Source organism: Euprymna scolopes, chromosome 41 (assembly GCF_053919585.1).
Source record: "Euprymna scolopes isolate OS-2025 chromosome 41, ASM5391958v1, whole genome shotgun sequence".
Classification (NCBI taxonomy): Eukaryota; Metazoa; Mollusca; class Cephalopoda; order Sepiida; family Sepiolidae; genus Euprymna; species Euprymna scolopes.
In genome coordinates this window covers 75,982,456-75,998,084 of record NC_136522.1, presented here as the reverse complement: position 1 = coordinate 75,998,084, position 15,629 = coordinate 75,982,456, and the positions used below count along the sequence as shown (strand labels likewise).

The 15,629-nt window shown below is 29.6% G+C and overlaps 1 protein-coding gene across 1 annotated transcript in view; it reads right to left on the bottom strand.

The window, feature by feature from the left end:
* Positions 1-15,629, bottom strand: part of LOC145266635 (uncharacterized) — a 471,019-nt gene that overhangs the window by 20,511 nt on the left and 434,879 nt on the right. Inside the window, exons 174-179 of the mRNA XM_080122558.1 lie at positions 14,847-14,984; positions 13,253-13,416; positions 11,410-11,601; positions 6,062-6,150; positions 5,355-5,432; positions 2,807-2,869 (exon numbers count right to left, since the gene is read on the bottom strand). Of these exons, the coding sequence (XP_079978684.1) occupies positions 2,807-2,869; positions 5,355-5,432; positions 6,062-6,150; positions 11,410-11,601; positions 13,253-13,416; positions 14,847-14,984 (724 nt within the window). The remainder of the gene's footprint in view (positions 1-2,806; positions 2,870-5,354; positions 5,433-6,061; positions 6,151-11,409; positions 11,602-13,252; positions 13,417-14,846; positions 14,985-15,629) is intronic.

Genomic DNA, 15,629 nt, shown 5'->3' with positions numbered 1-15,629 from the left:
GCTAAAACCCAAATATAAAGTTTTGCATGATTCAAATACCTTATATATGAAGTTTCATGTCTGTAGACCAAAACCTCTAGGAGGAGTTTGGTAGGCAAAATTTGTTAAACAAAAATATATACGTATACATAAATATATATCGAAACAATTTTGTGGTTACTATAAACTTTTTACGCAAATATTATGCAAGTATAAATCATGTAAAATATCTGCATCAGTATAATTACACGTAATAGTTAACTAAAGATGATTATCCCATTAGAAAACCGAAGCAACTAACAGGGAATTAACTAAAATGAATGTTTAAAAGAATATGCAAATTAGTTATAGTTTTGCTAATGAATGCAATTCCACAACCCATACATAAGAAAATTGTATTATTTTTTTAAATAAATAGAAAAAAGTGGTTTTAATATGAATCTCAATACACAAAAAAGAAAAATATAGATTACGTTTACTTTTATAGTTTATAATAAATTATTATGACCTTTTAGTTCATAGCATATTACGCTGTGTAGTGTATTACGTTAATATATATTATAGTTTGTTATGTTAACGCTTATAGTTCATAGTGTATCATGTTAAGTTTAATACTTTATAGTATATTACATTAAGTTTAATTGTTTATAGTGTATTGTATTAATTTTTTATAGTTCATAGTGTATTACATTAATTCATATAGTTTATGGTCTATGTTTCAATTCATGTTAACCTTTCTAGCTGGTAGTGTATTTTTAAATTATTTTTTTCACTTTATCTTGTTTTACGTTAACGTTCTAACTTTTCAATGCCATAATGTATTGCTTATTTTTCACGCTAACTCTTATGTCAAAACGTTTATTTCAAGTTAATTCATATTTACTCAATATTTATACAATACGTATTTACATACTGCTTATGTATCGTTGATATCAGTCATAAAGGCAAGTATCTTGCATATTGGTTTTGAAGAAAGCGGAATTTTATGAATTATTATTTGTTATTATTATTTTTTTTAATTCAATGATTATTAATTAATATTAATATAACGAATCGTTCTATTTCACAATATTGTTTTATTTCCTGGGCAAATATTCAGGATTTGTGTTCAAATGTTCCTTCTTTAAAAGGTAAGATTTGATTTTTAACAAGTCACGATCTATTTCTATATATGCTGTATATGCAAGTGGAAAGGAAAATTGATTTTTTCGTTTGTTTCCTTTCGATAATTAAATTAAAAGATAAATAAATTTGTATAAAAATTAGAAAAATGTTAATTAAATTCACATCAACACATGCAACTTTAGGTTGCAAGCTTATCTAGGTTAAAAAGAAGTTGAATAAACGAATAAACCTATATGCATTAGTATATTTTTTATATTGCCGTTTTCTTATTCTTCATATATATATATATATATATATATATATATATATATATATATATATATATATTTAATAATTATTATAGTAAATAATTATGTCAGCCCCTTTAAGAAACTTGTTTTTTATCGTTGAGCACTTTCAGTTGAAATAAAGTCGGTCAATTTAGCTCGTATGCGATGATCATATAATGATTAGATCAGTTTGACAGACGTTAAAAACATTTTAAAATAAATGTTTAAATTTCAACAGTATTTCTCGTGGTTAACGCTGGCTGAATGGATTTAGTCCTTGCTAATAGAGTTAGCGATGGTTTCTGTTGCCGAGTTCGGATCTATCGATCGGTGTTAATTGTGACACCCTGCACTGATGATTCCCGAAAGTATGAAACACTAGTGTATGTAGTATATTATAATTATTATAGTTATATTATAGTAAATAATTTTCTACCATTACCTGTCAAGTCGGTTAAGATTGAAATCCTGGGTAAATGTTTGCCTTTAAGGCTGAGAGAGAAAAATGGTGAATAAGATTGAAGGCTGAGATGAGAAAGATGGTGAATAAGATTGCAATATATGAAATAGAAGATTTGGGTGGAGGTGGAGCCAGAAATCGAAAAATTTTAGAACTTTAGAAATAGAATGTATGACGATATATATATATATATATATATATATATATATATATATATATATATATATATATATATATATGCACAAATATACGTGATATATATGCATATTACATATATGTACACATGGAAGATTCTTTTGCTCTAAATCAAACATTATATATCACAGTATGATATACCTATAACAGTCACTGATATATGTGGGATGAAAAAGTGAGAAAGAGAGGTGCAAGAGTGATCATATCTATCTATCTACACACACACATATATATATATATATATATATAGTAGTAATTTATAAAATATACGTCTACCTTAAACCACTAACCTAGTTCTAAAACAGATCCTTTGTTCGATAAAATGCATACCCATTGGCTGATAGGAAGGGGCGCGGTGGATACTAGAAAGCTGATTGGCTAACTAGAAATCCTCAACATATATAAAAACAAGAAGCAACCACAGAATTTGCGCATAAGCCTGACGAATCCTATAGTGGATGAAACGCAGAATATTCAGTGTAGCTTAATCGCCATATATATTTTATAAATTACTAACTAGCTCTACCTACGTATTGAGCACTTTTGAAGTAAATACTTAAAGTTTACGCATAAATCTATACTTTCGTATATTAGGTTTATGTGAGTAAATGAAGTGAAGTAGTTATATATATATATATATATATATATATATATATATATATATATATATATATATATATATTCGAAGTATGATAAGAAAAGAAGAAGCGAGTTCGTATATAAACTTAGAAGAAAGTTACCTTGACTGAACCGAAATCAAGAGAAATGTTATATTTACCTTGAGATGTTGATCAATTCATGCGGCGTGTTGTCGGAGGCAAGGACAAAAACTAAATCAGAGCTAAAAGAGAAGGAAAAGAAAAAAATAGTAACCATTTATGTAAGTTTTGTGTGTATTACAGCATATTAACCCTTTTGGGGTATTTCAATGGCAAGGCACAATATCTATTTTTTGTGAATGCCAATAAGCTTACTCTCTTCCCAAAGCATGTACCTCAGGATAAAATAAAGAACTACATATATTTTTTTAATACAAATGTTCTATGATAAAGACAATTCGGCCATCATAAAAAAAAGACACCACAGAAAGAATTCCCATGAGACAATGCTCAGAAAAGTAGAACGACCGACTAAAAAATGTCTTCAGCTTTTTTTATTTTCCTCTTGGATAAATAAGACTTTTTTCTTAAAAAAAACAAACAAAAAGGGTGAAAGTCCTTTGTGAAAATTAAGATACTTCCGATTTTTATAACATGTTAACAATAGGTATTAGGCGTTAATTAATAAATATTCCCATCATTTCAGCTTCTTTGAGGTATTTAAAAGGGTCTTATAGTGTATAATATGGGTCCAACCTGCCATTTGAAAATTCAAATATTTTAAATTTGCATTGAATTTTAGCCATTGTCATTAGACACCAATTAAGCAAGATTTCCTAAATTTCAACTTCTTAAGATCCCTTAAGCTTATAGATGTTTTCTAAAATCAAAATAATGTAGCAGATTTTGTAATGTACTAACCAGTCATCGTTTATCAAGGCCCAAGTACCACTCGAGGATAAGATTTAATGAATTTGACAAATGAACAATAAGATAACACCGTAATTGATTGATAATGCTGGTTGAAACTGGGCAGAATTTAATTATTTACATAGAAAAATTATGTACATAGAAAAATATTCAAGTTCTATGTAAACAAATCTTTATTGAACCCTCCTCGGGTTCAACAAAAATTTGTTTACATAGAACTTGAATATTTTTCTATGTACAAAAAAGTCGGCATAAGGATATTAGCCTAAAAATGAGATAAAGATACACCATGTGTACAGAAGGAGAAAATCTTGTGAAGATATAAATAGAAAAATATATGACAAAATATATGAAATATTAGGAAAAATACATCGGGAGAAACATAAAAAAAATTTAAAATACATACACAAACAGCAAAGATGTATATGGTAAAAAGAAATATGTATAGGGTAACAGATCTTTAATATATATATATATATATATATATATATATATATATATATATATATATATATATAGTTATATTTTTTTGGTAAAAAGAATTCCATTAGAATGCTGTATTATAAGGAAAAAACTTTCAAAATTTTGGGAAGTTTAGATAAAATAAGCCATCTATCTCATCTCAGGAGGAGATAGATCAGCTGAAAAGCTTGATATTGGGACATAAAACGGTTCCCTATTATCAGGTTTGAAACCGACGGTACCGATGGCTTCTCGTATCTAAACTTCTGTATATATATATATATATATATATATATATATATATATATATATATATATATATAAACTGTGTTAATTGCTTTATTGCAGATTGATAAAATATCAATATTTCACTAAGTATACGTCACAATAAATAAAAACTGTATCGTCAAAGGACTGCTTCAAGGTTAGTTATTTCCCAAAATTTTATCTAAATCCATGCGATATTCATGAAGTTATGGCATTTTATCTATTATCAAAGAATTTATACTGTACATTGCTTTATTGCAGATCTCTTACAATGGCAAAATTAAAAAAAAAATGGGCGATTGAAGGTTATAGGAAAGCAATGTATTGTTGCTGGACTCGAAGAAGAATTGTACATCAAAGATTTAGCCACGGAGAAAGAAAGGAATCCAAAAATCTTGCCTTTATGAGTGAACCACCCAACACTGATTCCAGAAAGGATAAGGGTACCAGGAGAAACCTTTCAGATTGTGATCTTCAGAAAATTTGTAGGGAAGACAATCGAAACCCAAACATCACCAGTGCTTCCATTTTTGCAAGAGCTGAAATCGCTTCAAGATCCAGGCAGGTCATATGTAATGTGTTGAATATGATGGCAAGGAACATCGTTGAGCAAACAACATAGGGAAAAACGAATGGTTTGGGCATAGAATTACATGAAAATGTATTTCCAGTGTGTCCTATTTACGGACGAGCTCCGTGCTACTCTTGATGGTCTGAATGGATGGGGCAAAATTTGGAACCCGAACGGAACTCAGACCACTTACAGAGTTCATCCTTGATGATAAATAAAATGGTATAACTTCGTGAATATCGCATAATTTTGAATAAAATTTTGGGAAATAACTAACTTTAAAACAGTCTTCTGCTGATATAATTTAATTTTTTTGTGATATATATGTAGTGAAATATTGATATTTTTACTAATATGTAATAAAGCAATTGACACAGTTCTCTCTCTCTCTCTCTCTCTATATATATATATATATATATATATATGTGTGTAGTGAGAGAGAGAGAGAGAGTGAGAGAGAGAGATGGAGATAGATAGATAAATAAAAAAATACTCACTGCATCTTTCCAGTGTCGTCATAGACAAGTTTGATTGTTTCAATAAGTGCAGTCGTATCGTACAAGTCTGTCAGATATCTAAAAATAAATAAATATATAAATAAAACACAAACTCTGTTTACTTTGTGTGCTTTCTAAAAGCCAGGTTTTTTTTTTTATTTTAAAGATAATGGAACTATTCATTATACAAACATTTTGAATACGATATTTCATTACTTTTCTGAATTTTTTAGATGAGAATTGATTATTCGTATTATTTGTATTTTTCTAATTACTGATTTCATCTTGATTGATCGGAACATTGTGAAACTAACAATGTAACATCCGACCATCTTCAAGTGTATCTTGTCGAATTTGAGAATCTTTCTACCAAACTCAAGAATCTGCACAGAATTTCAAACGGAACATAACCATGTATTTAATCCACAGGAGCAGCATGCTTTCATTCCATCAGCCATGACTGGGTAGAAGTGCTAAGTAATTCGCAACTGTATTTTGAGTGTCGCCCAAACTGCGGATTGAACCTTCAACTTTTAGAAGGGTAATGAGAGAATTTTACTAAGAACTAATTTATGATTCTGGAATTCAACAAAATCATTCTCGAGTTTGACAAAGATACACCTGAAGAAGGTCGAAAGTTACATCGAAAATCCAAATAGTACCATACTTCATATTAGACAAAGTAATATTAAAATTTCGCAACTTACTTTCGATATTCCTCTCTCTTTGACTCGGAAACTTGTGGCGATTCTAGCACTCTCAGTGTCAAACGATTCCTGTCAAACACGATATTGACCTAAAAATGACAAAAAAGGTTAAAGTTCAATGAAATTTGGAATCCTAATTTTTTAACATATAAAAAAAATTGAGCCCTCTTGGCGTTATAATTTTGCTTTCTTAATAGCTAACGTAATAACATAAAGGTAAACATTTACAATTGCTGATCAAATGGTTTGCTTTCAAATCTCAGCTTGAAGCATTCACTACGTCTAGCCAGACTATTATACAGCAAAACAACTTTATTAATGAATATATATATATATATATATATATATATATATATATATATATATATATATATATATATATATATATATATATATATGTTTGTGTTTTATTTTTTTTATTACTGTTTTATCTGTTTGGCTACATATGTTTCAGATGTTGGACCATGTTTACGATCCAACGATCCTCGTCAGGCCTTATAGAAGTGGTTGTTAGTTATTGGAAGAAAGTGTTTTAAAAAGAGATACGAAAGAAAAAGAAAAAAAAAGGAAAGACGGGTGTTGAAAATATTTCAGTTTTGAAGGTTAAAGATACATTCGATTGTATTGTGTGTGGGGGTTAGCAGATTCAGGTAGGCGTGGGTGGAGATATATGGATATAGGGAGGGGGGATGGAGAAAGGATGATAGAGAGAAAAGTAAAGAGAGGAGGGGGGAAGTTTCAATTTAAATTTTAACTGGCTTTTGGTTTTTCAGCAAGGTATATTAAATAGATGAGAGAGAGAGAGAGAGGAAGAGAGAGAAAGAGAGAGAGAGAGAAAAAGAGAGAGAGAGAGAGAGAAAGGGTTAGTGTAGATGTCATTTTTTTTTACAAGTACAGGGTTCATTTAAAATGTTTGTAGTCGCTATACGTCGGCTATAATGGTTCTTTTTTTAAATACATACGTTAATGCACACGCACATTCGCATATATACATATACATACATATGTACACTTCCAGACATCCACATACAGACACATATATATGTACACTTCCAGGCATCCACGTACACACACATATATAGAAACAAAGTATATGCAGACATACATGGGTCCATAAGTAGACATACACACATATATACACAACTCTGTTAGATCGTAAACATGGTCCAACATCTGAAGCTTATGTAGCCAAACAGATAAAACGGTAATAAAAAAATAAAACATATATTTGCTCTGCAATGCTATTGAGCACTCTCTTCAAGTTTTTACTAATTACCAGTTTTACCAAATATATATATATATATATATATATATATATATATATATATATATATATATATATATATAAAAGAGGAACACAACTGCATTAGGTGATTGAATTAAAATAAAAGCGTTTGAATTTAAAAATAAAAGCGTTTGAATTTAAATGGTCAGTAATAAATAAGGCTAGACAGTAAACCAAAAAGATGTAATCTGTGCTTACTTGAAGCATATCACATAGTGAATTCTATAAAGGACATCTTAAACAAAAAGTTGATATTCAAAGCTGTCTTCATAGAAATAAATTCTTGCTATCATGCCTAAAACTTTATTGAAATAAATTTATAGAGGAAAAAATTACAGAATATATTGAGGGTGAAATGTAAATGTGTAAAGAGAGTTCTAAAATTTAATTTTAAAATGGTGCAATAAATAAATAAATTAGTAGATATTAAACTTAACATATAGGAAATATAACAATAATAACCTAAATAGAATAAATGGAAGTAGTGTTGGCTTTAATAATATTTATGGATGATAAAGTTACACCCGAGTAATTTTAACAGCACAAGAATAGAAATAATCTAAAATTAAATAGCTGCAAAATATAGTGACAGGCAAGCTTAAGTGGAGTAAAATAAATTTAATCAAAATATAAAGTTTAAAATAAAGGAGAAATTACACTGAGATTCGTATAAAGAAGTTAATGTTAGAATTATAAGTTTAAAATTAAATGAGGGTAATTAATGAATATTAAAGTCAAAATACAAAATATGAATGCCTAAAATTTGGAGCAATAAAAATTTAATTAACATAGTTATCTCCCTTATAACGTGTAGAATTAAAGAATGCTATTGAAAAGAAAAATTAAAAGAAATTAAAATAGAATAATTATTTAATGATAAAAATGAAAAAGATACATTTAAAATTTAAATTACTGACATAACAAGTATGAAATGATAAATTTTAATTAATAATTTTTTAAATGAATCTTTTAATTACAATTCCTTCTTAAGAAATAAAATATTAAGGAAAATCAATTATGAGATCGTATATGTAAACAAAACTGACACGAAACTGTCATAAAGTGAAGAGAATATAGTTGGGACATATAAATTTAAACTAGATTTTGAGGGTGTAGTTTATTATTTAGAAAATAAATCAAATAAATAAATAATTGGGAGCAGAAAAATAATTACTTAAATTAAAAAGATCACACATGGATGATTAGTGTAATATTAAGATAGATAATTGATTGAAATATAATTTAAAAAATAGCGATATAAAAATAGGGCGATTTATAAATTCCATGGTTAACAGAAAATCACAAGGATTAATGTATACCCATTAACCCTTATCCTCGAGTGGCCTCTGGGCCTTGATAGGAAGTAACCCCCATGTAAAAAAAAATTAATATAATAAAAAACTTAGAAGAGTGGGGTGAAGATAGGTTCAACTGCTTGATCTCTTAAATGGAGATTAGAAATGTGCTCATACAGGTATAAATAGTGTATTTCACCGTCTAAGGAGAAGCTGTTTTTGTAATATTTTTGAATGACATAGTGTTTGAAATTGTTTGAATGGTCACGAAAATATTGTAACGAATATGAAAATGCGCAATATAATGCTCTCATTTTTTATTTTATTGTCTTGATTTTGTATATATATATATATATATATATATATATATATATATATATATATATATATATATATATATAGTTAGTAATTTATGAAATATATATGGCGATTAAGCTACACTGAATATTCAGCGTTTCATCCACTATAGGATTCGTCAGGCTTATGCCTGACGAATCCTATAGTGGATGAAACGCCGAATATTCAGTGTAGCTTAATCGCCATATATATTTTATAAATTACTAACTAGCTCTACCTACGTATTGAGCACTTTTGAAGTAAATACTTAAAGTTTACGCATAAATCTATACTTTCGTATATTAATTTTATGTGAGTAAATGAAGTAGTTATATATATATATATATATATATATATATATATATATATATATATAAATATAAACAAATATTATTAAAGATAATATAGAGCTTCTGTTTAATTATGTTTTTTTTTTATTTTTACGATTTTCCTGATCTTTTTTGTGTGAAAATCAAAAATGTTATATATATCCCATATGTATCACAAACGTCCTTGCCCCGCTGTGGAAACATCTTTAGGTGAGACTCAAATAGTTTGCTGAGAAAGACTGGCGAGGGAAGAAATTAGTAGTAGCAGCAAATGGTCAGTATTCATAGGCAGCTGACGTCGGGGTATTTTTTAGGCTATTGGTCAACCAAATTCTGAGGTGGGTCGTATAAAAGAAGAGGAGTGGAGAGTTAGACTGGCATTATAGAATATTTTGACTTGATTCAAAAGTGACATGGTTTATTCCAGATTGTTGGCTTTTTATGAAGATAGCTTCAAGTACTTTTAGCTTTTTAAAATTTGTTTCATGATGTATTTTTTTGTGTATGTTGAAGACTAAGATTAGTTTTACGTCGGAGTTATGGTTTTATAAATGTTGAAAAATTTCACTGGAATCTACATTATGCATGCTGAGACAGCTAGTTAAGGTAATGGTTGTGTAACCAACGTAACTATCTGTTTCAAGGTTGTTATCTGAGTAACACTCTTATTTTTAATTTTCACACAAAAAAGACAAGAAAAATCAAAAATATAAAATGTATAAGTAAACAACAGCTATCTAAATACACACACTTCATATATATATAAATTTTCTAATTGGCGTCTTGATGAAGAGATCTTATTTCAATAAAAAAATGTTGTAAATGATTTTTTCATAAATCTTATTTTAATATTTATTAGAAAAAATATAATTATAGATCGAAAGCCTACTATTTAGATAACAGACGGGCATCTTACTCAATATGCTATCAACGAACATTGAACTTAGTAGGTGAATTTTTTTTAGATTTATAATATATAATATACATATGGATAATATAATATATATATGTATAATATATATATTACATGAAACAAATGCGAGCATGAAAAGTAATATGGTTAAGATTAAATTTAGAAAAGTAAAAGGACTAGTTTTTAAAACTGGAAAAGAAAGACAGTTTATTCTAATAAAAATATAATAAATTTATAACTGAAAATAGTGCAGCATTAAAAATTAAAAAAAAATTCAATTTAACATTATATAATCAATTCTTAATGCTGCAATATTTTAAGTTATAAATTTATTATATTTATTACTAGAATATTTTGTCTTTTTCTTTTCTAATTTTAACAACTAGTCCTTTTACATTTCTAAACTTAATCTTAACCATATTGCTTTTCATGCTCGTATTTTTCTATGTAATATATATTATATATGTACAGTGTAATCCGGGTCCCTACAACTCTCTTATATCCGGCTTATAAGTATATCCGGGGTTCTTATATCCGGGTTACACTGTATATTAACACAGGCTCTAATTTGGGACCAGAGAAAATCTCTCTTATATCCATTTTTCTTATACTCGGTCTCTTATACCCGGGTTACACTATATATATATATATATATATATATATATATATATATATATATATGTGTGTGTGTGTGTGTGTAGAAATATGTTTTCTTCTAATTATATTTCACCTTTTATTTATACCAATCCTTTAATTTATGAAGCTCAATGTAATTATAGAGCATATAGCAATTGTGCATGCCAACGTATTTAAGGAAATAAATTGTAAGATTTTCAACATCTTGAAATTTTCAATATAGACGTTTGCCATTTATTTGTTTTATATATATATATATATATATATATATATATATATATATATATATATATATATATATATATATATATATATGTTTGGAGAAAATATATATATATATATTTAGACAACATTCTTTCATCTAAAGCAAACATTGTTGAACATAATAGAATTGAACTGCTTGATTTTACTATTGTTTTTTTTTCTCAAAAATCTGTTTTAATTCCTTGTTTTAAAATTTGATGAAATTATAAATATTGTACTTTATTTAATTTTAATTTTTATCATCAATTTTTCTTATAAATCTCGAGTGATTTAGTATATTCGTAACTTACCACAGCGTTAGCAGTAGTTCTTTTGGGGTTAGGCGCCATATCACTAGCAACAATTTTAAATGCGTAGTTGATTGGGTTGTTACGTTCATAGACATTCGTGTTTTCGAGAATAGTCGTTCTCATGCCAAATGGAACAGCCTCGTCAATGGCGTATGTAACCTTTCCGAAGTTAGTACTGTCTTTATCTGTAGCCTAAAACGAAACCAAGAATAAAATATACAAATATTGAAAACTGAAGCACGGATAAAGGGAAATCTCTCTCTCTCTCTCTCTCTCTCTCTCTCTCTCTCTCTCTCGCGCGCGCGCGCGCGCGGTCAATCTTCATATAAAAGCATTATAGATATCATGATTTGTATAATTTGTTACATTCGGACTACTGTTCTTATCTTAGATAATATTCTAACAATATTTCGGCCGATGTAACCCTTTACCTTCTTCAGATGCATCTTATCGAATTCATGAATCTTTATGATGAACACAGGAAATTGCTAATAGAACTCTTTATTTAATCAATAGGAAGAAACTTGTTCTTGTTGCGTCAGCTATGACCGAGTGGAATTCTGAAGTAATATAGTGAGATACAGACGTGATTTCGACGAACACTAAAAGCAAATGGTTCTAATTGTTCTCCTTTATTTGTCTCGGTTTTTCTCTTCATTTCAAAAGCAAATTAGTTTTTACAAGAGCATGTTTACCTAAAATATTTTCTAACCAATATAAATCGTTTCAAACTCAGAAAGTGACATTCTTGTATCAGTTCACCAAGCTACTGTTTTATAGGAGTTTCTAAGTTTACAATTATCCGTTAATCTGATACAAGTGGGTAGCAATTAGATCCATTTGCTTTTTAATGTTCGTCGGAATCTCACTGCACTAATTCATAATTGTATTCTTAGTATCGCTCATACTGAGGATTGAACCTTCAACCTACAGAAGACTCACTTAGAACTGATTATTTTATAGACAGAAGTTGATAGTGCCCAGGAACCAAACCACAGTGGTGCAAAATAGACTACTCTTTGTTTGTTTGTCTGACTATTTTACCAAAGTCAACAAGTCAGATGTTCATTGGAAGCATCAAATGGTTTGTTAGAAAAGCAAGATAAAAATCGAACATCTTGACGTATGCATACTAAAAAAGAACATGGGGAGTTCTGATGTATGCATACTTCATAAAAAAACGTAAGGAGCTCCACCATTAATGTTCATTGTCATGAAAGCAGACCAAACGACAGCCAACTATGGTCATCACTTGATTATATGGACTTTTATCTTCAAACATGGAGACAACTGTGTTTATTTTTTTGCTAATATGATATTCTGGAATGTTCACATCTTTATGCCAATCAATAATGTTTCTGAATTTTTGAGATGAGGACTGATTATTCATATTATTTGAATTCTTCAGACTACTGTTTTCATCTTGAGTGTTATTTTTACATTGTTTCGATCGATGTAACCTCTGCAAGGACCCGTGGCGTAGTAGATAGAGTACTTGATAAAATTCAGCTGTAAAAGTTACACTGCTGAAAATCGAAGGTTCAATCCTCAGTGCAGGTGACACTCAAAAATACAATTGTCAATTATTTAGGAGTTCTATCAAGTAATGGTTGATGGAATGCTACCTCCCGTGGATTAAATAAAGGATGCTGTTTGAAATTCCATACAGATTTCCAAGGTCGCCAGAAAGATTTAAGACTTCAGCAAGATACATTTGAAGAAGGCTAGAGGTTACATAGATCGAAATATTGTGAAAATAACACTCCAGATGAGAATAGTAGTCTAATAATCAAAATAATACCAATCAATAATATTTATAAAATTCTTGAAAATAAACACTTACAGTTATGTTTAGAATTGCAGTATTGATTCCGGCCGTTGAGGACAGAAGTCCAAGGTAAGTATTTGGAATTCTCCTGTAGTTAATTGGGAAAACGAATACTGGTGCATTGTCGTTCACATCTACTATTCTGACTGTAACATTAGCTTTTGAAGCCAAAATATTTGCTGTAAAATAATGAAAAAATGAAAATATAGACCTGGATTAATTTGTAAATCAAAAATATTTTTTCACCACTTATAAAGTCTAAAAACAAATCGAGAATATGGTTAATAAAATAAATGGATTGCCTGTTTAATCATTATTATTTATTAACTAGGAGTTTTCACACTGGTCATCATCAATGTTTGCTCACTGATAGTAACCGGTGGTGTTTCATGGAGTCTGAGTGAGAACAAGTCTTCCCATATTTCCTGTTCTTCTTTCATTAACCATTTCAAATGATTTTGTGTTATCACAACAGCTGCTTACCAATGATTTATCGCTGGAAACGACCATTGAACGTCTCTGAGATTTCGGTTAAAAAAGGCCCCCACCCCAAGGTCACAGTACTCTCCACATCCTTTCGGCAGGGGTCTGATTGAATTTGTAGAAAGAAAAGAATAAACAATTACTGCCCTTTGACCTGACCTCTGACAGACAGACGTCGTCAATATTTTTTCTTTTTCTCTTTCGTCTCTTTCTCCCTTTTTCTTCTTCTCCATGGCACACGACAGTGATGAACAATGAGCGACGTATTCCAAAGCTTCGTTCACACATGCAAACACGACTCTCGAATGAAACGAATTTTTGCATACTAATCCAGTCTAAGCAAAGTAAGCTAAGCATTGTGTAATCATGATTGAACTCTACGATCAATGAATTACCTCGGTAACAACATGAATGAAACAATTTATCTCAATCCACACATGATCGCCAGAGATCAACAAAATACACATGTACGCGATACACATGTGTTCTTATACGTTTTCTACTAAAAAGTATTGTTTGAATAAAAAATGTATGATTGTTTTCTACTTATCTTTATTAAATTCTACAAGTTGTACATATAGGAACTCGGCATCTATCTTCATTAATTTATAAGTCATTGTGTGGTATCAGCCGAGGCTTGTGCTATCACATTGTGTTTGATTTTTGGATAAGGAGGAGGAGGAGGAGGAGGAGGAGGGCACATTTATAAAATTGATTCATCACTGCTGCGTTTAACATATCAACCCCGTCTTTGTCAGAGCAACTGGAAGTGTGTCGCAGGACCTTGGTGTATGTTCGAGCCGAACCAACTAGGACTACATGTCATGTATCTTGTCATTAACTACGGCTTACTTGGTCATATTGGTGGCTGTGACAATGAGACGACCCTGAGAAAATTGTCTGTTACACTTGTAACCAGCGGTGTGGACGCCCAGAACTACACCTAGGGGCTGTTAGGTTCTAATTTTCTCTCTCTCAGCTCTGTGTAAGCCAGCATCATTAGAGACATTGACTTGCCCCATATTACTGTGTCAGCTGTAATATTTCTGTATGTAGTTGTAAGGATTGCATAGGGATTGCATATTTTTTAGTATGAGAATAAAAAGTTAGCATTAGAATGAGTTACCTGCTCTTCTGTTATTTTTGGAATATGTCACCTCGATCACCAAAGTGTAAGTACGGCTGTCTGTTTCGTAATCAATTTCATTGAGTAGCTCCAGATCACAAGCGCCTTTTTGCAAGTTGTATTTGACAGTGAATTTACCTGTAATAAAAAATAATAGAAAATCATCTTCATTTGTACCATTTTTATTTTATTATTTTTTAATTTAATCATTTCATATCCGTCCCTTGTAGTATCTAGATACACACGAGACTCTTCCAATGAGTATATAATAATTTGACTGTAATCCACTCAGTACATAGGTGACATCGTATTAATGTAATATAACTTTATTCTTCTTTTCAATCTATATGTTTGTCTTATTTATCTATTATGATTCTTTGAGGACAAAAAGAAAGATAGATTACTTGCATGCTAAGCCACTGCCTTTTTTTCTATAGAATTTGCAATTTGTTTTTATGTCCCTTGCACTTGGTTCACCGAGTATAATCTTCAAATGACATGAAAAGCAACATATGAGACAGCCAACATCATCTGGGATGGATACAACCCCATAGCAATGTAAGACATATAAATACACACAGATATACCTCACCCATAAAATCTCTAACATTTTAAAATCTCTAAGATTTCAAAATTCTCTAACATTCTAAAATCTAAATAAAAATGAAAAATCTCTAACATCTTACCATCTCTCTTTCTCTCTCTTTATAACATTTACGTTAACACTACAACTTTGCAGCTTCAAAATGGTATGAATCTATAAAACTAATTGTGATATCATCC